The sequence below is a fragment of the Nothobranchius furzeri genome, chromosome 8 (assembly GCF_043380555.1).
Source record: "Nothobranchius furzeri strain GRZ-AD chromosome 8, NfurGRZ-RIMD1, whole genome shotgun sequence".
Lineage (NCBI taxonomy): Eukaryota > Metazoa > Chordata > Actinopteri > Cyprinodontiformes > Nothobranchiidae > Nothobranchius > Nothobranchius furzeri.
Window position 1 is genome coordinate 76,188,604 of NC_091748.1, and position 24,626 is coordinate 76,213,229.

Below are 24,626 nucleotides of genomic sequence, written 5' to 3' on the forward strand. Positions count from 1 at the left end.
TCGGTGGCTAGCGGGTAGTAACTCGCTTATATTTTTAATTTAATTAACATATACACAATTTAAAAAGTAAAAGTCTCGTTATATGTGTCACGTGACCGGCATGGAAGCCGCGGTCACGTGATGCAAGTCTGTTCCATTTAACCATTTTCTTTGACCAAGGAAGGACAGTGTCCTCGTAAGCAAGGCGCCTGGCCTCGCAAGACATCGCCTCACAAGGCCAGGCTCCTTGACACTGAGAAACACCTTTTCCATCAGCATCAGAATCATCTTTTAATATTTTCATCAGGTTTAAAGCTTGCAGACTTTCCCCTACTATGTTTAATTTAGCATTTTCAGCCCCAAGAAGACACTTTTTCAGGTGAGATTGTTTAAAATGAGGTGTTTCCACATCTAAGCTCACTATAAAAGGTGTAACTGCTCCATCTAGTGGACGGTTCCTGTAACTATTCCCACAAACGAGTCCGTTTACTCATCCTGAAAATAAACTTTTTCTAACAGTAAACTTCACTATGTGAAGAGGAAGTTATAGAGACACAGGTGAACGTAAACACAAACCCTCAAGTTCGTTGCAGAACGTTAGAAGATGGTTTGTTTAGCTGCCTGAAACTTGGATTTCCTGTTTTCCCAGCAGTCTCGTGGCTCCACACCTCAGGTGAGTGAATTCTTTCTTTGAGATTTTATGAAAATAACTGATTCTATCCAGCAGTTCTGCCATTTTTAAGCTCCTTTGTGAATTTTAGTAAATTATTGTTCTGAAAATTCAGACGGAACTGTTTAATAAACGTGTCTGAAGTGAAAATAACAGGAATGAACTTTTCCTGAACACAATTTAAAAACCCGCTGATCCAGTTTGGTGGATGACCATCCCCACTAGGTGCCACTGATTGGATTTCTATATTTCAGGAAACTGAAACCAGTTCCCCTTCCTAATCGGCTCATCTGCTGTTGGGGAGTAAATATTTGCTGAAAGTACAAATTGCACAGATCAGACGTTCTAATTTTACTTCTGGGTTTTCAGGAACGAGCCGACGACGGTGGGAAGAGGCAGTTCCATGCAGGATCAGGGTGTTCCTGGACCAAATGAAGGTCTGTTTCATAACAGCGACCTTTTCAGTAAAAGGTCAGCCTTGTTACCTGTATACAGGTAAATAAAATGTTCTTATGCATTTAGGGGGAAGCTGGTGAACTCAGAACATCGAATCAGTTTGTTATAATAAAGTTTTAAAGAGTAAACGTCAAATTTTTAATTGTTTTACCTTCATTTCCAGGCTGATTTTCCAGTTAAAATACAAACCTGCACCAAGAAGGGTGACGTTAAGGAACGCCTGGTGAATCTGTGTTTACTAGCTGCTCGTGAACCAGAAAACTGGTTTAAGCTTCATAAACAAAACTTCATGAGACGGGTGCTTCAGAGCAAGAACGTTTATTATTAACCGTTGCCAGCATCGGCAGAGACGAGGCGTGTCAGACAGACAGGAGTGGACCATCAGATCTTGTTGAACGCTGCTACATCAACGCTTTGAACCTGAAACAGACCACAGAACAAATATTATTCCACCAACAGGGTATTCACTCGAACGCAGCATCTTGTGTTCGTAAAGATGTGATCTGACCCAACCACCACGTCTATGCTCTTAAGTTTGCATTCTGGGGTCCGGGATGCGGAACAAGATCCGTTATCCGGCTGATAACCCACCTCCACTATAGCTGAGCACCAATAAATATTCCTGGTGACTAAAGGAGTCCGTACTGGTCTGGGCTTTGAGTGCTGCTGCTGCGTTAGTTCCAACAGAAACCTCTGAGGTGCGTTGACCCTCCTGCGTCCCAGAATGCAACACAACCCAGGCTACAGGAGGAAATCTGGTCATGGGCATGCTCATTGGGTTAGGTCCCGTTTGGACCAAGTCTCAGTATGGTTCCTTTGTTCATGGGCTGACTTTGTAGGTGACTTCTTTGTTTTTTGATTCTAATCTGAAGAGATTTTTTTTTTTTAGTTCAAGCTGAAGAATCTGAAGTTTTAAGCTGTATCGTTAGCTTCCATGCTAACCACTCCTCTGTGAGAGTTGACTGCAATAAAACTGTCCCAGGATCAGATTCAGAGGCCTGTCTGATTATTTTAGGTGAACTGGTTGGTCTGATGGGCTGCGCAGCGGTTTGCTGTGTGTGTGTGTCTACTGCTGCGGGCCACACACACACCTCTCTCTCCTCCCTTTGCCACGGAGCTGCCGCTCCACAAATTAATAACATAATGCATTTCAGGGTCTCCAAAAGCAACACAGCTCATGTCCGCCGTTGTTTCTTCTTATGGAGGACAACGCAAACTTTACCGCGCGTATGAAACGTGCCCCCCCCCTCCCCCAGGCTCATTCTACTCGCCAATCGGAGGCGGTAAGCATAATTTCAGCCAATCAGTCTGTAGTGTCACCTCGGTCCCAGTCGGACCGCTGGGGAGGTGGTCTGAAGAATAAGAGTCGCCTCGGACTGGAAAACGCACATCAGACCCATGTGCGAAACCAAATTCCGGTCTCGTGCCGATGCTAATGTGTAAACGCCATAAGAGTCAAAGACAGGAGGGAGGAGAGAAGCCTGAACCGGTTGCAGGTTGTCCAAAATGCTGCTGCTAGGTTTTTAACAAACACAAGCCGACATAGCCATATTACACCAGTCCTGGAACATCTTCACTGGCTCCCATCACATTTCGCGTTCGTTTTAAGATATTGATATTTGTTTTCAAAGCCCTGCATGACCTAGCTCCTCCTTATCTGTCCGACCTGCTGACTCCCTATGTACCTACTCGTATGTTGAGGTCATTTGACCGTTTACTGCTTTGCACTCCCCGGATGTCCTACAAATCACGAGGTGGACGTGCGTTTGTCCATGCTGCCCCCATACTCTGGAACTCACTGCCCATTACAGTCAGGCTGGCATCCTCTCTGCCTGTTTTTAAATCTCATTTAAAAACCTACTTTTATGACTTGGCTCTTAGACGGTGATTCATGTCATCCTATTATGATTTTATAGTTTTTATCGTTGTGTTTTATCTTCTTGTTGTTTTTACTTTTGTTTTAATTGATCCTGCCTGTTCAGCACTTTGGTCAGCTCTCACGCTGTGTCTTAAATTCTGCTGTAGAAATATAATTGGTATGGTATGTGAGGCATGAGTGAAGCCACTAGCCTAGCATGCTAAGCTACACGAACCTTTCCAACCCTGGGGTGGATTAGGATCTTAGATTATAATTTTACTTTTCAGCATTGGCTCGAAAATGCCTTAAAGGTCAGATTAGGTCAGCAGGAGTAAAGAAACCAACTCCCAGCACTTACAAAGTCCTCAAACTTGGTGATCTCCTCCTCCAGCAGGTCTGTCCCCACCTTGTCGTCCTCCACCACACATGCTATCTGAAGCTTCTTGATGCCATAACCAACTGGGACCAGTTTGGACGTCCCCCACAACAGACCGTCCGCCTGCACGGAGCGCACACACTCCTCCAGCTTGGCCATGTCCGTTTCGTCGTCCCACTGCGGAGACGAGAGGAAACCCGGTTAGAAAGTGAAAACATGGAGCTGGTCGATGTTTCAGGAAATAAACTCACGGGTTTGACATCCAGTAGGATGGAGGACTTGGCAATGACAGCAGGCTTCTTTGCCTTCTTCTCTGCGTATTCTTTCAATCTCTGCTCTTTAATTTTTTCAGCCTCTTCGTCTTCATCACTGCCAAAAAGGTCAATGTCGTCATCGTCGTCGTTTTCGACCGGAGCGCTCACCTTCTGCTGGACCGGCGTGCCCTGCAGAGACGAGTGCAAACTGGTTTTCTTTTCTCAGGCGGAAGCAGCTGGACCGGGGGAACCTTACGTTTGTACAGCGGACGGCGGGGGCAGGAGCAGCCCGAGTCACGGGAGCAGGAGACTTCTCCAGAGAGGCAACTCGACACTCCAGTTTGGAAAGAGCCGCCCGCAGGTCGTCCACCACTGAAGGAGCAGGACGGAAGAGTAAAAAGATGTCAGCAGATGCAGGGCTTGTTTGTGAACATTAGAAAGAGATTCTGCTTTGACTTCACTACTGTAGATAAAACCGTCAACTCTGTCTGGACTGATTTACCCGTTACAAGAATGTCAACTCGTGTGAGTTTAAAACATCTACACGTGAAAAAACGTTAAAGTTTGAGAACATTTAACGGGATCTTTGAGGGCTTTTCTGAACCTAAACAAAAAGATGCTTCTAGGAAGCGTTTCCATGCACACCTTTTCTCCTGTAACCAGTTACATCTCCCTTCCTGCACATCGTTTTGTGTTCATTTTAACACAAACTACTGGGCTTCTTATTATCAGGACCTGAAACTACGGTCCTGCACAGAAATCAGCTCCATTGCTCTGCTGCTTTTCCTGTGCTAACACACTAAACGGCTGTAACCCTGACCCTACCTCAGTTTCATTGCAGCCCAAGTCGGTGTTTAATAGAACAAAACATCCCACACAATGAATGCCCTCCAGATATGAAGTACACACATTCACATCATACATGGTGGCCAGGAGCTGCACTTTACATGCTGGATCTTGCAGCGGTGAGTCCCTTCGTTCTGCATAAGGCCTGCAGAGTGGAAAGGCCCAAAAAGATGGTTTTTGAAGTATAAAGCTCGTGGGGAGCGTGCGTTCGCCTTTGCTGCTCCCAGACTCTGGAACGCACTCCCACTGGTGGTACGCCAGGCTTCTTCACTGGTACAACCTTAAATCCAGCCTAAAGACGCATTTCTTTAATTTAGCTTTTGGTCAATGATCGGTCTTTTATGGGGGGGACGCCAGTTAGACCTGGCAGGCCCAAACTGGGAATGTCTGGCGATCTTCTGTCTGAGCGAGCTTCAATTCTTTCCTCCGACAGAACTTCAAACGCGCCTCAGGGTAGGCAGGTGCACCAAGTCTAAGTGGGAAATGCTCCATGCCACTATTGTCAAAGCGGCTGACGGGAGCTGCGGCCGCAGGGTCATCTGTGCCGGTCGTGGCGGCAACCCCCAAACCCGAAGGAATTTAGGTATCTAGGTGTGTTGTTCATGAGTGAGGGAAAGATGGAGCGGTGTGCGGGCGTTGTACTGATCTGTCTGGATTTACCGGTCGATCTACGTTTCCACCCTCACCTATGGTCACGAGCTTTGGGTAGTGACCGAAAGAACGAGATCGCGGATACAAGTGGCCGAAATGAGTTTCCTCCGCAGGGTGGCTGGGCTCTCCCTTAGAGATAGGGTAAGAAGCTCGGTCATCCGGGAGGGGCTCGGAGTAGACCCGCTGCTCCTCCACATCGAGAGGAGCCAGTTGAGGTGGCTCGGGCATCTGGTCTGGATGCCTCCCTGGTGAGGTTTTCATTTCATTCTATTTTCACTATTACAGACCTGTCAACCTTGTCAAAAAATTTTTAGTACCACATGTGCGGCGTTTTTTCGCTGACTTTTGCAACTCCATTGCTTTTCACGCTTTAATCTCCCCATTCATTGGATGGAAAATTTTATACACACACACACACACACACACACACACACACAGGTTATAGACATTTTTAATGTTTGACCTGACTTCAAAGTATCATGTATTTTAATATTAAACAGTAAAACTCTAAAGTTTCCCTATATATTTGTGCTTATACAAGTTACTTGCATTAAATTATTTCAACACAAATTAATTAAAAAAACATTTATAAGTATTTAATGTAATCGTTTATTTTGTAAATTGCAATAGGTGTTTCTGTTCTCAAGAATGTAATATAAAACTGGCTTAAAGCACATCTGCACGCATCACCAGGGCTAATTTACTAATTACCTGCAGCTCCCTGGTGGCTTATGTCCACATCATAACTGCAGATTGAGCAAAAGCTGAGGTCGTTTAGAGGGTTGCAAGCATGCACTGTTCTTGATATTTGGATATTTGGACAAAAACTTCTGAAACACATGGACTCTCATCTCTTTGGCAGGTCTGATAACCAATCCCTCCATGTCTGCTTCTCCCTCATCTGCCATAGCATGAGTTGCAAAATGAGCTGCGAAAAAAATAAATAAAAAGGCTGCATGTTTAAACTGTATAAATAATCACATTCCTCCTTACACACAGGCCAAATCTCTCTGCAATGAATAAAGGCAAAAATACACACACACACACACTTTCACCTGGGAGTCCTGGCAGTCTACCTTACCAGAACAGCAGCGAGTGGCGAACCGGAGTGAGAGGGGAGCCGGGGGGGGGGGGGGGGGGGGGGGGGGGTTACGCTATGGGCTAGGCAGGTTAGTTAGCTCTGGTTTTTCTCTGCTTTTCTACGATGATTGGCTTAAACTTCTTCACCACGCAGCTGAGTCGTGTTGTCAGACACGAGTACCACACGTGCATATTTGCCACAGAACTCAAACTCACGTATTTGCAGCTTTTTGCGTACTTTAGGGCAGCGGTTCCCAAACTTACTTAGCCGCGCACCTCCTTCTCACAGCCCCCAGCCCCACATCAGGGCTACCTACCTACCTACCTACCTACCTACCTACCTACCTACCTACCTACCTACCTACCTACCTACCTACCTACCTACCTACCTACCTACCTACCTACCTACCTACCTACCTACCTACCTACCTACCTACCTACCTACCTACCTACCTACCTACCTACCTACCTACCTACCTACCTACCTACCTACCTACCTACCTACCTACCTACCTACCTACCTACCTACCTACCTACCTACCTACCTACCTACCTACCTACCTACCTACCTACCTACCTACCTACCTACCTACCTACCTACCTACCTACCTACCTACCTACCTACCTACCTACCTACCTACCTACCTACCTACCTACCTACCTACCTACCTACCTACCTACCTACCTACCTACCTACCTACCTACCTACCTACCTACCTACCTACCTACCTACCTACCTACCTACCTACCTACCTACCTACCTACCTACCTACCTACCTACCTACCTACCTACCTACCTACCTACCTACCTACCTACCTACCTACCTACCTACCTACCTACCTACCTACCTACCTACCTACCTACCTACCTACCTACCTACCTACCTACCTACCTACCTACCTACCTACCTACCTACCTACCTACCTACCTACCTACCTACCTACCTACCTACCTACCTACCTACCTACCTACCTACCTACCTACCTACCTACCTACCTACCTACCTACCTACCTACCTACCTACCTACCTACCTACCTACCTACCTACCTACCTACCTACCTACCTACCTACCTACCTACCTACCTACCTACCTACCTACCTACCTACCTACCTACCTACCTACCTACCTACCTACCTACCTACATACATACATACATACATACATACATACATACATACATACATACATACATGCATACATACATGCATGCATACATACATGCATGCATACATACATGCATACATACATGCATGCATACATACATACATGCATACATACATGCATGCATGCATGCATGCATGCATACACGCATGCATACATGCATACATACATGCATGCATGCATGCATGCATACATGCATACATACATACATGCATACATACCAAGCCAAACGGTCACTCGACAAACAGGGTTAAAAAAATATGATCGATCTCGACTTTAATACGTCATCCCAAAATAGAAGCTATTATCTTAATTTGACCTTGAATGAAAAATGTTGTTATAAAACCTCTTAAAAGTTTTTATCATGGAGGAGGCAGCACTCATTTCTGCCTTCAGTCTGACGGCGCGCTGGAGTTTGTGCAGCGTGCGCGCTTATTGAATCTGTGCGTGTGTGTGTGCGGCACAGCTCCATGAGCCGCTCCAGTCACCGCGTCTCGTTATTGGTGCTATTTAAACCAATGATGCAAAATGACTTCTGCCCAGCCCAGATGTGCTCACATGTGCACCCATGAGCCGTGGTTCCGCTGGAACGCATCTGACCTCTGACAGACACACTCTGAACTTCAGATCTTCAGCGCGCTGTTAATAGCCTGACACGTTTAGAATGCTGTCCCACAGTCATTGTGCTAATATAATAATATAATGATGCTAAAATGCTCAGATGGGAATCATTTCTTGTTATTTAGTTACATCCACAATGTTCTGTGTGTGAGGTTTACAATGTCAGAACACCTGCATGAGACAGGTGTTAATTACAATCTGCCAGAATGACTCACCACCTTCAGATTCCTCCAACGCCGTTAAAAATGATCAAATACGGAACATATCGGCGTGCGCAGGCCAGAGTGCTGAAGCTCGGTGCATTGTTATTATGAAGCTAGGGCACATGCGGAGGACACGGACGCTAAATATACTTGTTTTCAATTACATTTATTGGGCCCACTTACTTTTTCTTTGGCCCACCCACAAATGAGTTTCTGGCTACGCTAATGGTGACATATGACAGACTTCTCTGAGCTCAACAGCCATTACACTTTTCACCTCGCGCACCCCCTAGCGGCAGCTCGCGCGCACCACTCAGGGAATCCCTGGTTTAGACGGGTGAGTCGTACCAGCGTAAATAGATGCCAAATTGCGTACGGGTTGGCAGGTCTGCTATTATTAGCAACTAAAAGACTTGTGAATGTGTGTATTTCCTATTTGGAGGTCTTTCAGTGTGTGGGATATGTTGTTTAGACTGGAGGCGCCTGTGAAGGCTCCATCAAACACCATCACGGCTCAATCAACCAGCCAATTCCACTCTTCCTTCCAGCGTTTATGACTGAGGTAATAAAATCTTAAAATGACATCAGAACAGGTAAAAACATTTAAACCTTTGTGTAAACTCTGATTCTCCAGCTCCAGACTCTTCATACGGGAAAGGAACTCTCCTTGATCCGCTGTGCCACCGCTGCTGTTGGTGCTCTGCGAAGGCAAACGGGGGAAAAACACTAAAAAAAAACATTTTCTCCAACTCAGCAGCACCTTCAGGAAGCGCGACGAGCCCGATCAGCAGCGACACACGAGGGTCGGAGCACTTACAGGACGGGAGCGGTCAGCTGACTCTCTGTTACACAGTGTGGTCTTCAGCTTGGGGAAGTGGGAATGATGGGAGAAGGAAAGGAAGGAAATGAGGAGTGAATGAAGGAACAGACACAGAACTGGGAGGTGATGGAGGAAATCAGACGAAAAAAGGTTCAGCAGCAAACGAAGCATCAAACAACTAAAGCAGGGAAGGAAACTTAACCCTTTAGGCGCCATAGTTTTTTCAGTAAAATATGAATTTTTTATATCACTATTTAAAGGGACTTTACGGAGTTTTGAATTTTTATGCTCGCGATTGCCCCCTCAGGCCAAAAGCGTAACGGCAGCTTCAATAGTAGGCTCGTGCACGAGGCGCGCATGCTGTACGTGCACACTCCTTAACGAAAATAACAGCTGAGACAGTCAGCTCCGTGTGTGTGTGTGTGTGTGTGTGTGTGTGTGTGTGTGTGTGTGTGTGTGTGTGTGTGTGTGTGTGTGTGTGTGTGTGTGTGTGTGTGTGTGTGTGTGTGTGTGTGGGTGGGTGTGTGTGTGGGTGTGTGTGTGGGTGGGTGGGTGGCTCGGAGGACAGAGGACAGGAGAACGGGCAGCTAATTAAATAAATAATTTGGTTCTGTATCTTTCTCTTCAGCACAGCTGAAAAAGGTTTATGATGGGTCAGTCCTCCTGCATGCTCAGATCATTCCCTTCCCTCGCTTGAAAAATTGTTCCAAAATGAAAGTTGAACCCACATCTTTTTTATCTGTGAATTCAATGCCGTTCGGTGAGTCTCAAATAAAAATTTGGGCATCTTACTGTAAAAAATATACCATTAATGTAAAAAATAAACTCTAAATGAACTATGGTCACATCCAGGATTCCAGGAGTCACAAAGCTATTGTGGAGATTGTCTTGAACAAACGCTGGCAGAAGGACGTGCATAAATATCTGCACTTCAGGTACATGTGAGACTTATTTAAGTATTTTTTTGTGAAGCTGTAGGCCAGGGGTGCTCCGTTAGCTGTTTTGCCTCCCAGCAACTGAGTGTCACTTTAAAAATTGCTCAAATACATTTCCTGAAAATAATGCATACAATAACAGTGCATACAGACACTAAAGAAGATATAACTGCTGGCCTACACACTCAAGGTGTCTAATTTATACTGAGGCCTGCTGATGGAACTGCTGATAAATTTGATTCTGCTGTATTTAACCAGGGACAGAACTAAATATGCATGTTAGCTGCCCTCCAGGACTGACTTGGAGCATCCCTGCTATTAGCCATGTGACCAGTTGTCCTCTCTCATACTGACTGTTCATTTGTACAGATCAACAGCCCTGCTTGAGTCATTTCAGAACCACATTCTGATGTATGCCAGCAAGCGTCAAGCCTTCTCCTACAAAGTGTATGAAGCCAGAGTTCTCCCTGCAGCACTGGATTATAACTTTCACCTTAATCGACCAGCAATCAGGAATGCTGAAGGCCAACTAATGTAGGTTTTACCTTTTTTTTTCAGTCAGAGTTGAGCCAAAATAATGCCTACCACTTACAATTAAAAAGCTGTATAAACGTTACTATACGTTATTTAAGTTTGTCCCATTGTCGTGACAGAAATTCATTATGCAATTGTCCTATTTTTTAGATTCAAACGGAAGTACAATAAGAATGCCAGAAGGTACAGTGTGTATTCACTAAAATCAGAAAAGGGCTGCGAATACATTCCAGTACTCCAATCAAAAATAATCAACGAGAGGTTGGCGAGAGGAGTCGGGATGCCTCGTACCAGATCAATGAGGGATGATGACCCCAGACGGCTCGGTCTTGTGCCACCCATCGCTCCACCACCTATTTCGGAGCTAGTGCAGATCCAAGTCAGCCGAGGTCTTGGTACGTGTCATTTTAGCATCGTTTGACTACAGCTCAGTTCTTTACCTACACTTGTCTTACAATACTTTTTTCACAGTATCAGAACTCAACACAGCTACAGGCCTCCAGTGACGATCTTGTCTACATTTACATGGAGTATTCTATACCTGCTGCGTGTTACTAATGTAATGTACATAAAAATGTACATATTGCACTTTGATGTCTTTCCTACTGTGCTAACATGTTGTTCTTTTTACTTGAAGTAGCACATAAATTCTGCACAGTCTTTTACGTTAGATCTATTCTTTATTATCCTAAAGTGTGTAAAATCATGTTTCAAGATTAAAATGTGTTCCAAATTTGTCTGTTCAAACTCTGAATAAGGTTAATTCAAATAAAAGTGCATGTGTACTAATTTCTTTATTTCTTATGTCTTTCAGAAAATTACATATTTTTTGTTTCATGACTTGACCCTGTAAGAGTGTAAATTAATAGCTCACTAATGTAATGCAAAACTATGGAGTTGTAAAGATGTGATTTTTATTTTTCACATTACAAGAGTATACATGGCTGAAGAGTAGCCACCTCTAAATTTGTCATTATTGCACAACACTAACATTGGGGTTTCAAAAAATATTTATCTAAAATACTTATTCAACATAAAAAATTACAATATAAAGGTGTACAAAAAATCAGAAACACTTCAACAACCCATGTAAACTTTTGACCAGTTACACTCCCGGAAGAAAACCAGTATTCTGTCCATGAGGGTCTGGAAATTTCTCCCTAATTTTGACCACACAGCAACTTGGGATGACTCTTCGACTTCCATGTCCAAGTGACCCATGCTGCCAGAAAATGAAGTGCCGGTAGGCAGCATACCTGTATTCCCTGTTGTCATCGCCTGGTTCCCTAATCTGTCCTAATACGGTGAGGTCTGCTCTGTACTGACGATGGATCCTCAGGACACCTTCATCCAAACAGTAAAGTCTAAAATTGGGCAGAAGGCTTATACAGTTTACAGAGTCTTGTCCACAGCATTTGCGCTCTGCATCTGTTGGCATATCTGTGCAATTGCCACAAGTACACCATGTTAACGCAGGGGCCTGCACGGGTGTGGTGTGCCTATCTCGGCGTTGGTTGTTCAACAAAACATCAAAAACCAGACCTGGCTGTCTTTCCAAAAGTTGAGAGGTGAGATGACGGTGGTCCTCCAGGCTCATGCCCTGTACAAGGCGCTGGGGGGAAAAGTAGGATTAGAATTTTTGTAAGATTATTTTAATTGAATTACAGTAAAAAGCAATGTTTTGTAGATGTTTTAACAAGTTTATAAGAGTAGCTGATTAATAATATATATATTAAATGGCTAATTCCTAAAATAAAGGTACTATCAAAAACAAATAATATGTATTAGGAAAGAAGTAGGACACTGAATGTTTTACAAAACTACAAATAATTCCAAACACTTGCTATACGGTTAAATAGAATTACCGTATGTACTTATATGAATGAAATGAGTGACAGGACGGCATATATTGACCCAGATAATTATTAATTTGCTCATTATCTTACACAAACCTCAATTTCTGCTCTTCTTTCCCTTTGAAGCTCCTCGACTCTCTCCTCATCAGCTCTTGAAAGCGCCGATCTTCTAGACTTTATTGCAGCTCTGCCTCTTCCTCTTGTGCGTGGGACGTTGCGGCTGGTTTGAGCAAATTCGGCTCCTTCATCTTGGGATGCTTGCCCTGCTTCTGTCGCATGTCTAACACCTCTGCCTCTCTGTGCGCTGGCACACGTCTGTCCTCTCCCTCTTCCTCTCCCTCTTCCTCGCCCTCTTCCTCTGTCTGTCTCCACTGATGAACCATCGGATGATATCTGACTCTGTTTACGGAGAGAAAACAATTACAGACTACACTACCTTGTATATTTCCAAAATGGCAAATAGAAATATAACATTTCTCAAATAAAATGAACAAAATATTGTCATTTTTTGTAGTCAGAAGTCATCACTAACTAGCTGCCGTTTGCTATTAGCAAACATAACGGACATAAAAAAGTTTTTCTTATTCAAAACCTATTTAGATTAAATTAATAAAATAAGTTAGATGAAAACAACTAACCTGTTCGCTGACTTGAAAGCTGGAATTAGATGATGACATGCTGCCGTTTACAGCAACACGATTTTGTATTGTATTTGTTATATTTGTTAATAAAGTTTTAAATAATGATAAAAAAAACCTTTTTGATCCTCGGGGGCTCCAATAGCTGCAATACCGACTCTAAACTGCGTGGTGCTAAAGAGTCGGATCTTTTTACTATGATTTCTGTGAATTTCACACACGGGGCCTTTAACAAACAGCTGAGACAGTCGTGTGTGTGTGTGTGGGTGTGGGTGTGTGTGTGGGTGTGTGTGTGGGTGTGTGTGTGTGTGTGTGTGTGTGTGTGTGTGTGTGTGGGTGTGTGGGTGTGGGTGTGTGTGTGTGTGTGTGTGTGTGGCCCGGAGGACAGAGGACAGGAGAACACGCAGCTAATTAATTAAATAATGTGGTTCTGTACCTTTCTCTTCAGCACAGCCGAAAAAGGTTTATGATGGGTCAGTCCTCCTGCATGCTCAGATCATTCCCTTCCCTTGCTTGAAAAATTGTTCCAAAATGAAAGTTGAACCCACATCTTTTTTATCTGTGAATTCAATGCCGTTCGGCGAGTCTCAAATAAAAATTTGGGCATCTTACTGTAAAAAAAATATATCATTAATGTAAAAAAGAAACTCTAAACAAACTATGTTCACATCCAGAATCGAACCCGGGTCTTCTGCACGGAAGTCCGACGTCTTACTAGACGAGCTAAAGCACCAGTGACGTCCCTTGTATCTGTACCACTTAAGAACGGTTCGGAGGGCGATGCCTGAGCGTGAACGCGCATGAAGCAGCCTGCTCGACCCGAGCATCTCTCTTTTTCTGTGATTTTACAGAAAAACAGGCAATCCCAGTAAAAATGCCAGGGCTCATTCTACAGGACCAGGGCATTGCAGGAGAATGTGTGAAGAAGAAATTTATTATTTCTATACATGTTTTGGCTGTCACACTTCCATAATGTCCCTTTAAAGAGCTCGTAGCTTAAATCTGGTTAGAGATAGAGGAACAGTGTAAATTAGAAAAATCTTCAGTATGAGCCAAGTCTTGTGACAGGAACAAATTCACTCACATAATTTGCATGTTATGACGTCATCAGGCAGCAGCCAAATTGGATTGCATCACATTTGCAGATTTTTTTTTGTTTGTCTTATTTTCTTAGTGTTGTTATTGTTTATGATACATATATACATATTCCTATGTAGACATATGTAACTATGTATGTATATATATATATATATATATATATATATATATATATATATATATATATATATATATATATATATATATATATATATATAATATTCATTACTTTATTGGCATTTTCTTAAGTTTACAGCGTATCAATCAAGAATGTTTTTGGTGCTTCAGTGTCATGAACACATTTCACTCATCCCTTCTTTAGTTTATTTTGTTTATAATCGGACGGACGAACGGACAGACAGACAGAGGCTGAATTGATCACCAGCGGAGTTTTCACCGGCCCGATCATGGCCACCACATCCCCCCTCCCCCCTGGCACAGTGGATCAAAGGATCAGACCCGGTACGAGGCCCCCCCACCCCACCCCCACCCCCCCACCCCCCGTCTCTTTGCCCGACGCGGAACATCGGACAAGATAAGGGCTGGATGGGCTGCTTGTGTAACCGTGTCGTTGCTGATGGACTCTCTGTTGCTGCGCGCTGAAGCCACGCTTTCCGTCTCGCTAGAAGACGGCAGATCATCCTCGGACAGGAAATGATTCTTCCTCCAAATCCGAATCTGCCAGTACTAGACGAAGAGCTTCGTCAGCACTGAACATTCCTCTTGGCATTGTTTCTTTCCTCCACCACTCGCTCGCTCTCACTCATCTGACTGCTCTGACAAGCCCCGCGGCTCTGCGACAGGTGGGCGGGGTTCAAGTTCTAAATACTCCAAAAGTTTCAATAGTACCACACCCACAAATGCTGCTTGGATTGAAGTTACAGGCGTCTGCCACCCCGCTGTGTAACGCATTAACTGCATGAGGGCTCATTTCTGCTGCTGTGGCTTATTAAATCCAACATGGCTGCTTGTCACAATTCTGCGACTTTGGCGCTTAAAGGGTTAAAGATGGAGATGGTGAAAATGAATGAATGACAAATAAAAGTCATGTTTCCCTCTGGTGAAGCCGTTCTGACTCTCCTTTAGATTTGGACTGAAAACATTTTATTTATGATTAAACTTGAAGCTGAAGCAAGCGGCTGGAATTTCCCATGATGCCTTGGGAAAGCCCCGAGCCGATAAGACTGTTGCTTTTGTTGCTTATTTTATAATTATTTCATCTTTGTGTTCGTCATAAAATCCTTTTGATAAATCAATCATTTAGAAGCTTTCATCAGCTTTTCTCTTTGGTTGTAACCATATTTAATGATTAAATGAACAATTCACTGTTAATATTTAACATTGTGGTCGAGTGCCTTTCATTAAACGGGAAAATTAACAATTACATCACATTTATTTATGAGGCATCAAGAATTCAGTGAGTTACGTCTGAAGTAAGGATGTAAACGTGACGTCAACGCTTACCCCAGCTAAAGATTTCTGGATATTCTCTCGAGCTCGAGCGATGTCTTGCAGAATGGTGTTTGCTCCCAGATCCTTCAAGGGAAAAAAAGGGTTCAAATAAAGAAACAAAGTCAGGTTTAAACTTCTAGTCAAGCCGGCGATGTGATCAAAACTAGTTTTCCTGCAAATGAAATGTTTAAACTTGCATCATTAGAGACGAGCCTCTGGATATGTGCATGATCTGACCACCAAACACACACTTGGAGTAGTTTTTACGTCCTACTTGTCTGTGTTGTTGTTGCTGAGCTGTGGTGGCCTCATGGAGGGGGCCATCGGCTAGCACACTGCTGCTAACCACTTAAACATTCTCCCTCTCCTGATAATAACTTTTTACTTTCCTTGACGTTGGATGTGCTACTACTAGTTTACCCGTTTAATTATAGATCCACTAGGATAAATACAATAAAGTTTATCTCTCACCAAATAGAATATTTACTAAGAAATCACAAATGTAACCATAGACATTGCTTGGTGTGTGTGTGTGTGCGTGCGTGCGTGTGTGCGTGCGTGCTCTGTGTTGAGAAGCAACATGTTGTCTTTAACTAAAGTGTTCATGCAGGACTAATGTAATCTGTGTTAAACATGAATTTGTTTGTTACCCTCAGGAGGTGTCCTGTGTGGCAGCCATTTTGAATCAGCTAATGAGGAAGCCCGCCTCTAATGCTGCCTTTATATAGTGAAATGCCTGAATGGACTGAGGTGATTGGCCGACCTGAATTGGAGGGGGGGTCGGAGAGTATATAGGTGGACTGCTGGGTGTGGCAAGGGATCTTTTCTCTCTGAAAGTGACAGACTGGAGGAGAGTTGGATGGGTGGCCATTTTGAATACAACTGGGATTTTCTGATTTTTGTTTGGACCAGAGGAAATTAAATAGGTTTTCCTTGTTTATCAACCAAGTCATCATGCTTCTTTTGTCCTCACTACACTTCACTGTGTAACACTCTGCCTTCTCCATCCCCAGTGAGTCGTGGAGGATGGCTGCTTATACTGAACCAGGATCCTCTGGAGGTTTCTTCCTGTTAAAAGGGAGTTTTCCTCTCCACTGTCGCTAAATGCTTGCTTAGTATAAGGATTGCTGTAAAGACTCTGACACTAGTCAGTGACTCGATGCGACCTGCTGGGTTCCTTATATAGGAAACTTTTTTCTGATTGGCTTAATGACCAGGGGCCTCATTTATCAAGCTAGCTTACGCACAAAACGAGGTTGGAAAACTGCGTTAGCAACTTTCCACTCAAACTTTGGGATTTATGAAAGAAAACTTGGCGGAAAAATGTGCGCAACTTTAAGTTGACTAAGGACCTGGCTTACACACATGTTGGACATGGAGAGCACCTGCAGTGCTGCTGCTGAGAAGGATAAAGTTAGGAAATCCTGCAGCGTTATCACTTGTACTTCTTCGTTTTCACACAGAACAAGACCCCCCACACGCACACACGTGCGCACACACACACACACACACAGCCTGAAGCACAGAATACGAAATGCAGAATATCAGCAGGGGGACAGATTGAGACAGAACGTCATGCGTCTGTGACAGTGTGTGTGTGTGTGTGTGTCCTGTCACTGTGACCCGATTGATCATGCGCCCTGGCTAGTTGAACAGGGGAGAGCTCCGTTTGGGTGACTGATCAGCACGCATGACTTTCACCTGAGTCTGGGGATTGAATCCCGATTGGAACATTTTTTTTACATCCGCCACTCATCTCTCTGAAGAACTCACAACATTGACGGCTTCAGCAATGCTGTGCCACTCCGAGGATTTTCTTATTTGTTTTGCAAAAGTACTTCCTTTCATTTCTCCACCTCACCCACAGGTACCTCAACTTCTGCTTCTGTGAAATAGTGCTTCCTTGATCTGCCTTGATCTACGGTCGCCATGTCATTGGCGGAGCGCTGCAACAGCCGCCTTATGTATATGCATGAGATTCACAAGGCACTTTGCATCGACCATTTATGGCAGTAAGTGGGCGTGGTGAGGGCGGGATGTGACTAAAATTCAGCTGAGAAACATTCTCGCTATTCTCCGATTTATGAAGCGGAGATTGCGTGCAGCTGTGCATACTCCATGTTTGGTAGATCACAAACCTACTTGGCGTAAGTACATTTTTTTTGCTGAGCTTAAGTACGGTTTTAGTAAGGATTCTACGCCATGTTTGATAGATGAGACCCCTGACCTTTATTGGAGTGTTTAATATGTGAAGTGCCTTGAGACGACTCTCGTCGTGATTTGGCGCTTTATGAATAAACTTGAGTTGAACTGAATTGAGATCCAGCCCACCTCTGTGCCTGGTCATGTTAGTAAATAACTGCAGTGGGACAGCTGTGGCGTTCACCATCGTTCAACACTTTTGCTGATTGTTTCTATGGTTACCGGTTGGTACCTGTGTGGCTTGAGGCGATCCGTTCACTCGTTCGTAGAACCGTCTTTCCGCCTCATCGTAACGAGGTTTGTCAAACCAGATCTTCTCCTGAGCCAAAAAGTCCACCGAGCTCATTTTTCTACAGGGAGGATGAGAGCAGGCGGTGAGAAACGGATAAAAGACGATGGTACAACTACCACGACTGCAAAAGTCATCCTGGGCTCAACTAGCATTTATCATTAAACCTAAAAGTCTGGTACTCTAATACTTAAAAGGCCTCTGAGAGGATTTCAGTTTGTTTTGAGTTTGCTCTCCATGCAGCCAGACTACCCAACACTATAAGACTAGTGCTTAAAGGAAGATGGAAACAGCGATGGCCCATCATTCACTCAGGAAACTAAAAAATGATGAATCAACCAAGATGAATGACAAAAACAGGAAGATGAACGCATTTACAGCTGGGGGAAACACACGATGGCAAAGAAAAATAAGCAAAGATGAACAGAAACATCTGGAGCAGATCTATTCTCCCGGTTTGGTCATACTTGTCCCTCAGCGGGGCCATGGAGGCTCCAGCTCTTCGGTTCTTCGTCACAGTGTGGGCTTGATCTGCACCGCTGCCATAGAAACGGCTCTCCGCAGCATCGTACCGACACTTGTCCAGCCACACCCGCTCGCTGTCTGGGTGGAGGAAAAAGCACTCTCCTGATGCCTCCTCCAGCTCTGCAACATCAGCTGGTTCTTCCTCCTCCTGGATAGGGTGAAGAGCGTGGAAGACCTCCGCTTTACACAGCGGGACCACTCGCTTCTCCTCAACCGCCAACCCATCGCCTTCCTCCTCCTCCTCCTCCTCCTCTTCCTCTTCCACGAGGCTTTGGGGGAGCTCGTTGCTTCTGGTGGTGGAGGTGCAGCTTGGGCGTTTGAAGGAGTTGCTCCCGTAGAGGTTCTGGTAGAAGGCTGCTTCGGCGCGGTCGTACTGCGGCTTGTCCAACCAAACTTCTCTCAGCAGCTCCACGGGGATGCGGGGCAGCCCGTTGACCGACTGCCGAGGGGTCGGCGTGGCCGCCGCTTGTTGGGTGATGGGCGTTGCAGGGGTCTGGGCCAGAGACTGGTACCCCTCATCAGGTGTTCTGGATGCAGCGGAGCGGTTGGCCAGGGACGGCAGGTCTAGAGAGTTTGGGATGGATGGTTGAGCCGATTCTTCAACAAAGTGGCTTTCTGCTTGGTCAAACGTGGCCTTGTTGACCCACACCGTGTGGACAACGTGGTGGCATGCCACCTGACCGCCATGGTGGCACGTCAGTCCTGAGGAGGATGGAGCCACAGTGGTTGAACGTTTTCCTGAGGACTGGTGGGACGGGGTTTTGTGGGGGGTTTTGTTACCAGAGCTTCCCAGCCAGGACTGGTAGAGGCTCTCCGCTCGCTCGTAGACGTTTCGTTCAAACCAAACGTTACCACACTCTGACTGCAAACCCATCAGCGCCGCGCGGCTGGTTCTCTCATCAGGCTTCACTTCCTCCATGTTGCCCTCTGGGCGGCTCCCAGGATTAGACGAACGTCTCCTGCGGCGACGGCTTTTCCCGCTGCGCTTTCCATCTCCATTCAGGCTACCACTCTCTGGGGATGACGATGTTGTCTCTCCGTTTTTCTGACCCGGTTCAGTCTTTTTCCTAGAACTCAGAGACGCCTTGAAGGACGGATCCACCTGACAACGGCTGGGGGGCTGATCCTGCTCAGACGGATCCTTCACAGAGCTCTGGGGGATCTTCTTAGACATCTTTGAGCCGTTGTAGGATAAAAAGAGAACAAGTACAGGCTTTTGGATTAGTTACAGGAAAGCAGGGGGGGGGGGGGGGGGCACAAAAGGGTTCACGATACGAGTCAACACTAGATTTTGTTAGTGAGTTTTATCTAAACAAATAGCGAGTTTACAACAAATAAACAAACAAGCAGCATGCACAAACCCGGCTGGTGTTTATGCTACAATCACATCTAACTTGGATTACTCGTTCTTTTATGAATCTGTTTAACACTGAAAGGAAAGAAAAGCACAAATGGACGACACACAAAACTATGAGTGCGCAACAGCAGTGGTTCCCAACCAGGGGGCAGCAGAGAGCTCAGGGGGAGCGACCCCCTTTACAAATCAGAACTAAATAAGCCCTTCAGTAACTCCGCAGGATGGAGAAAAACAGATTTTTCTGTAGTTTAAAGACTTGTTTTTCTTATTGCTCCAACTGGACAATCGACCTTTTTTGCTGCTCTTAAACCGACATGGGTATTGCTGCAGACCCGGAGACCGCAGATTCAGGCCGACTGCAGATTCAGGCTTGTACTGTTTTTCAGACAACGCCGCCCACTGTTTGCTAGCATTCCAAGATGGAGTACGATCGGAGAATTGAATTTAACACTCTTAAGATGCATGACAATACACAAAAAAAATGAAAATGATCATGCAAGCTGAAAATGTGCAACATCATGCTAGCCTAGTGAACTAGACCAAATTCTTGCTTTGCAAAGAATGGTCTAGGCATGCTCCATTGGAACCTCAGCAGCTCCTACCAGGACTCTGGCTAGCCAGTCACAGCTCTCTAGAGGGGTTTCAAACACAAAAAGAGCTGTGATTTAGGGCTGCTCGATTATGGCAAAAATAATAATCACGATTATGGTGACTGAAATTGAAATCACGATTATTTAGGACGATTTTTCAATTTATGTTGATTTTATTTGTTTTTATTCAGTCATAAAATTGCTCAGGGCACAATCAGGACAAAAATAAGAAACAAGATGATCACTAAAAGAACTCCTGATTCCCAGTATAAAAAGACCAATATACTTATAGCTCATAGTCTATGACCCAAGGGCTATAGACCTTGGTTTAACTCATGTAAGTCTAACTAGTACAGACCCAAATACCAATATCTTGCAAATACTGACAGCAAGAATTATACAGTAGCATTTATAACAAATACATGCAAATAAATTGATGTTCACAAAATGTTGCATAGCATTTATTTAGTCGTGTCAAGGTGCTGTAGGAGAGTGCACTAGCACCGTGTCCTCAGAGAGATTAGTTATTATTTATCAGCGTGAGGAACTTATTTCTACCTTATTTATAAACTATTTATTTACAAGTCCATCAGTTAATGTAATAATTGTCCCAACCACAGATGCACCCCCACCCCCCAACCCGGTCTCACAGCAATCGGGGCTAGCTGCACGTGTGTTTAGCACGCTGCACACGCACATTTAGCTGTTTTTATCGGCTCAGGAGTCCGCAGGTGCGGTGTGTGTGTCACTCACTCTGGTTACTCCAACAGGGAGCCGGCTCTGAGAGCCGTTTCTTTAGCGACTGACACATCACTACATCATTCCCTTTCCTAATGTCCTGAAGAACGGTCCGGAGCGCAGGCGGATTGTTTAGCTAACCTGCAGGAAACGTCGACGACAGTTATCCAGAAAGTAGCTAAGGGTTACCAGAGATGTTTCTGAGGTGTTCGCTAGGTACTTTTAAGTTAAAAAGTCAAGAAGGGGTCTGAAAAGCTGCTAGAAATAGCGTCAAAGTCACAAAGTTGGCAACACTGTGGGAGGAGCGCTTCATTTGCAACTCGGGGCAGCGCAGGCGGGAGGAGCAAATAATCGGCTTGTTTTATTTTTTATAATCGTTCAAAACTCAGATCGTAATCGTGATTAAAATTCGATTAATTGAGCAGCCCTACTGTGATTGGTCCATAATGGTGGGCCAATCATAGTGCTCTATCTGCTTAGTGAACAAATCACAGAGCTTTATCCGCTTTGTGGGCCAATCAGGGCACTCTATATGCCTGGTGGGTGGGATGATGCAACAGAGTGAAACAAGAGTACGTCACATTCATTGTCCAGTGGAATGCGGAGATCATTTGAAAGACAACGGTAGAACCCGCCCCACAACCGAGAGCCGTCAATGGAGCATGGCCAGACTAAATAATACATTTATTTAGTCTGGCTTGCCAGGCTAACATCATGCGGCTTTACGATGTAATATAACAAGTGCATTCCCTTAACATCATGTAATCTGAAGGTCAGTTAAACAATGACAGAAACGGGACGAAAACGAGTGGATTCTATTTTTTCTAATTCACTTCCTGGTTCACCAGAGCTCTTAACTCACCTTCCTTGGTAATGATGTTGCTCTCAACCTAGTATCAAAGTCAAACGCTTTACACGTTCTTTTCATCCAGGTCACCGCAAGCAATTAAAAGAGAAGTGTAACAATCACCACCTTGCAGAATTAGGAAAGCTGACACGTAGCACACAAGTCAACAAGCAAGTCAACAATTTAAAAACGACAAAGTAAAGCTACACATTCAGTTCTACTCTCCTCAGAAACAGAACACTCCATGAATTTGTTTTTGTTAAAGTAAAGATATTCTTAAGGATTACCGACTCCCAATTACATGAACAACTGAAAAGATGATCATTAAACTCTTAAACTTTAAAAGAGCACAGAGGAGATTTTTTGTGCTTCTTTATTAAATCCACTGCAAACATCTAATAAAGTAACCATTATTAAGCAGAACCTGAATACCCCAACTACATACCATCCCTAAACACCTTAAAATAACAGCCCATATGAGTCCATTTGAATGTTTTTGACAGCGTTTGTATTTAAGGTACACGGCTTCAGGAAAAACGAACAGCTGTTATCAGCAAATAGTTTTTACTTTTGGTTATTTTTAGCTGCAGGTTTTTTGCTCTGCTGAGTGTTTCTGACAGCAGGGAGGTGTGGCTGCAGGCAGCTGCTCTCAGAAACGAATCAGTAACTCTGTACAATAAGTGTTCCTTTATTAACGTTACTTAATGCATTATTAAGCATTAATAAATAAAAAGGATCTCTTTATTAATGTTCCTGATGTTGACTATCAAGTGTCCTTAAAGTTAGGACAAGGGTTGTCTACTTAGTAATGCATTACTTATATATTAACATTATTACTGAGCAGTTGTTAATACTTTATTCAATAGTTTATTAATGCTTAATAATGCACTAAGCAACATTAATAAACAGACCCTTGTAATACAATAAATCATCTCTGAAAAATACATGCCAGAATAAACCCAATCGTTGTTTTTGCCTGCTTCAGCCAGATTATACCCACACTTCCTTATCAATAATCTCCTCAGTCGATGAAAGCTGCAGCTGCTGTTTCGCTTATAATCAGTCCACTTCTGGAACTTGTCAGCCTATTGTGCAGCGTGTGATTTTTAAAAATGTGAAACTGGAGATGTGGAGGGTAAAATAATCCATGGCAGGCCAGAGTGGGCCACAATCCATTAGTTTATGTCAAATCTTCCACCAGCAGCCCTCTGGAGATCTCCTTGATAGCACGGAAGCGTTTTAATGTGGCTGAATTTGATTTCTTTTACTTAATTAAATGAATCCATAAAAACAAAATGGATCTTTGTGATAATTTGCTGGTATCAGAGTTCATTAAGGTTCAATGTAGAATGATGCACTGTTATGTGAAGGTGCAGAACTGGTTAACCACCTGAGTTCAGGAGCCTTTAGAAACTCAGTTTAGTGGTTTAACATACAAAACGCTCATGTAATAAAACAGCCAAAACTTTCAAATGAAAACTCACATAAGTGTGGCTCATATTTACTTCAAAAGAGCAAAAGAAACAACGTGTAATGAATCAGGACCTCAGTAAAACCACAGTAACAGGATGAAAGCAAAGATATAACTGCTATAATTACAGGGGAGCTATTAAACTGTAGATACTTTTGTGTCAGAATATGTTGAAAACAGATTTAAATTAAAACACTTGAGGAAAAAAGGGCTAAATGACACAAACGAGTAGTTAGCGGGAGAAGACCACCATGTGAACATCGGAGGCAGGTCACATTTCACCTTGTTAAAGATGCTAACTTGGACATTAGCCGTTTGTGACCAGCCAGGTCGATTACGTGCGATGATTCACACCAAAATAAAAATGTGACTCTTTCCTTTTAAAAATGTGGAATATTTTACTGTTAGTGGTTAAAAAGTCAAAGAGCACACTGGGGGTCACTGGCGCCCGTGCGGGGAAGGCGTGAGTTAGCCTCGGCTAGCAGGCAGCTAGCCAGCTGCTAGCCTCGGCTAACAAGTCAAACTGGCTCAGATATTTATTCTTTTCCTAAATAGTTCCGTAAATAAGTCCCGACATCCTCCCCCCTCACCGGAAGACCGGCTGCCAGCCAACGTTAACGTTACTTACTGCCGTGTTTCTGTCTCGGAGGTGTAGGAGGCCGGTGGGTGAAACAAACGCGTGTCTCTCCTGCCGTGACTGACAACGGGAAGGAGGTGGAGGAGCAGGAGGAGGAGGGAGCAGCGGTGATCTGAGGATGGGGGGGGAGGGGAAACCTCCATCATTACTGCTGAATCCTAACCAGGGCCGCACATAGGTCACACGAACCGCAAAAAATGTGTTCAGTTAAAAATAAAGAACAAGAGTTCTCCCTTAAAGAGTTATCGGACTTTTATTTGCATGTTATTTACTTTCATTTGATTATTTCCCTTCATAGTTTATCTCACATTCTGCTACTTTATCCTTTTATAGAATAAACTTATTAATCACAGTGGGGAAATTCAGTCTATTCTAAGTTTGTGTTTGAATATCGTTTTAAAGATCCTGTTTTTATCAACATGTCACGTGATTTCATGTTTCATATCCACCTGTCACGTGATTTCATGTTTCAAATAGAA

The 24,626-nt window shown here is 44.1% G+C and overlaps 1 protein-coding gene across 7 annotated transcripts; it reads right to left on the minus strand.

The window, feature by feature from the left end:
• Positions 1-1,407: 1,407 nt before the first annotated feature.
• Positions 1,408-24,305, minus strand: eef1db (eukaryotic translation elongation factor 1 delta b (guanine nucleotide exchange protein)). 7 transcript variants are annotated; one of them, XM_070554328.1, is made up of 11 exons: positions 24,139-24,305; positions 22,055-22,112; positions 18,450-19,681; positions 17,926-18,043; positions 15,504-15,575; positions 8,976-9,023; positions 8,768-8,858; positions 3,850-3,965; positions 3,591-3,782; positions 3,322-3,516; positions 1,408-1,525 (listed from the first exon to the last, which is right to left on the minus strand). In XM_070554328.1, exons 1-11 carry the CDS (start codon positions 24,291-24,293, stop codon positions 1,487-1,489), a joined length of 2,316 nt encoding a protein of 771 aa, XP_070410429.1. In that variant the 5' UTR covers positions 24,294-24,305; the 3' UTR covers positions 1,408-1,486. The 7 variants fall into 7 exon arrangements, with proteins under 7 accessions (XP_070410429.1, XP_070410428.1, XP_070410431.1 ...); XM_070554327.1 differs by lacking the exons at positions 8,768-8,858; positions 8,976-9,023 and adding exons at positions 11,990-12,059; positions 12,400-12,702; XM_070554330.1 differs by lacking the exons at positions 8,768-8,858; positions 8,976-9,023; positions 22,055-22,112 and adding exons at positions 11,990-12,059; positions 12,400-12,702; positions 20,467-20,495 and having other exon boundaries at positions 24,139-24,215.
• Positions 24,306-24,626: the final 321 nt, after the last annotated feature.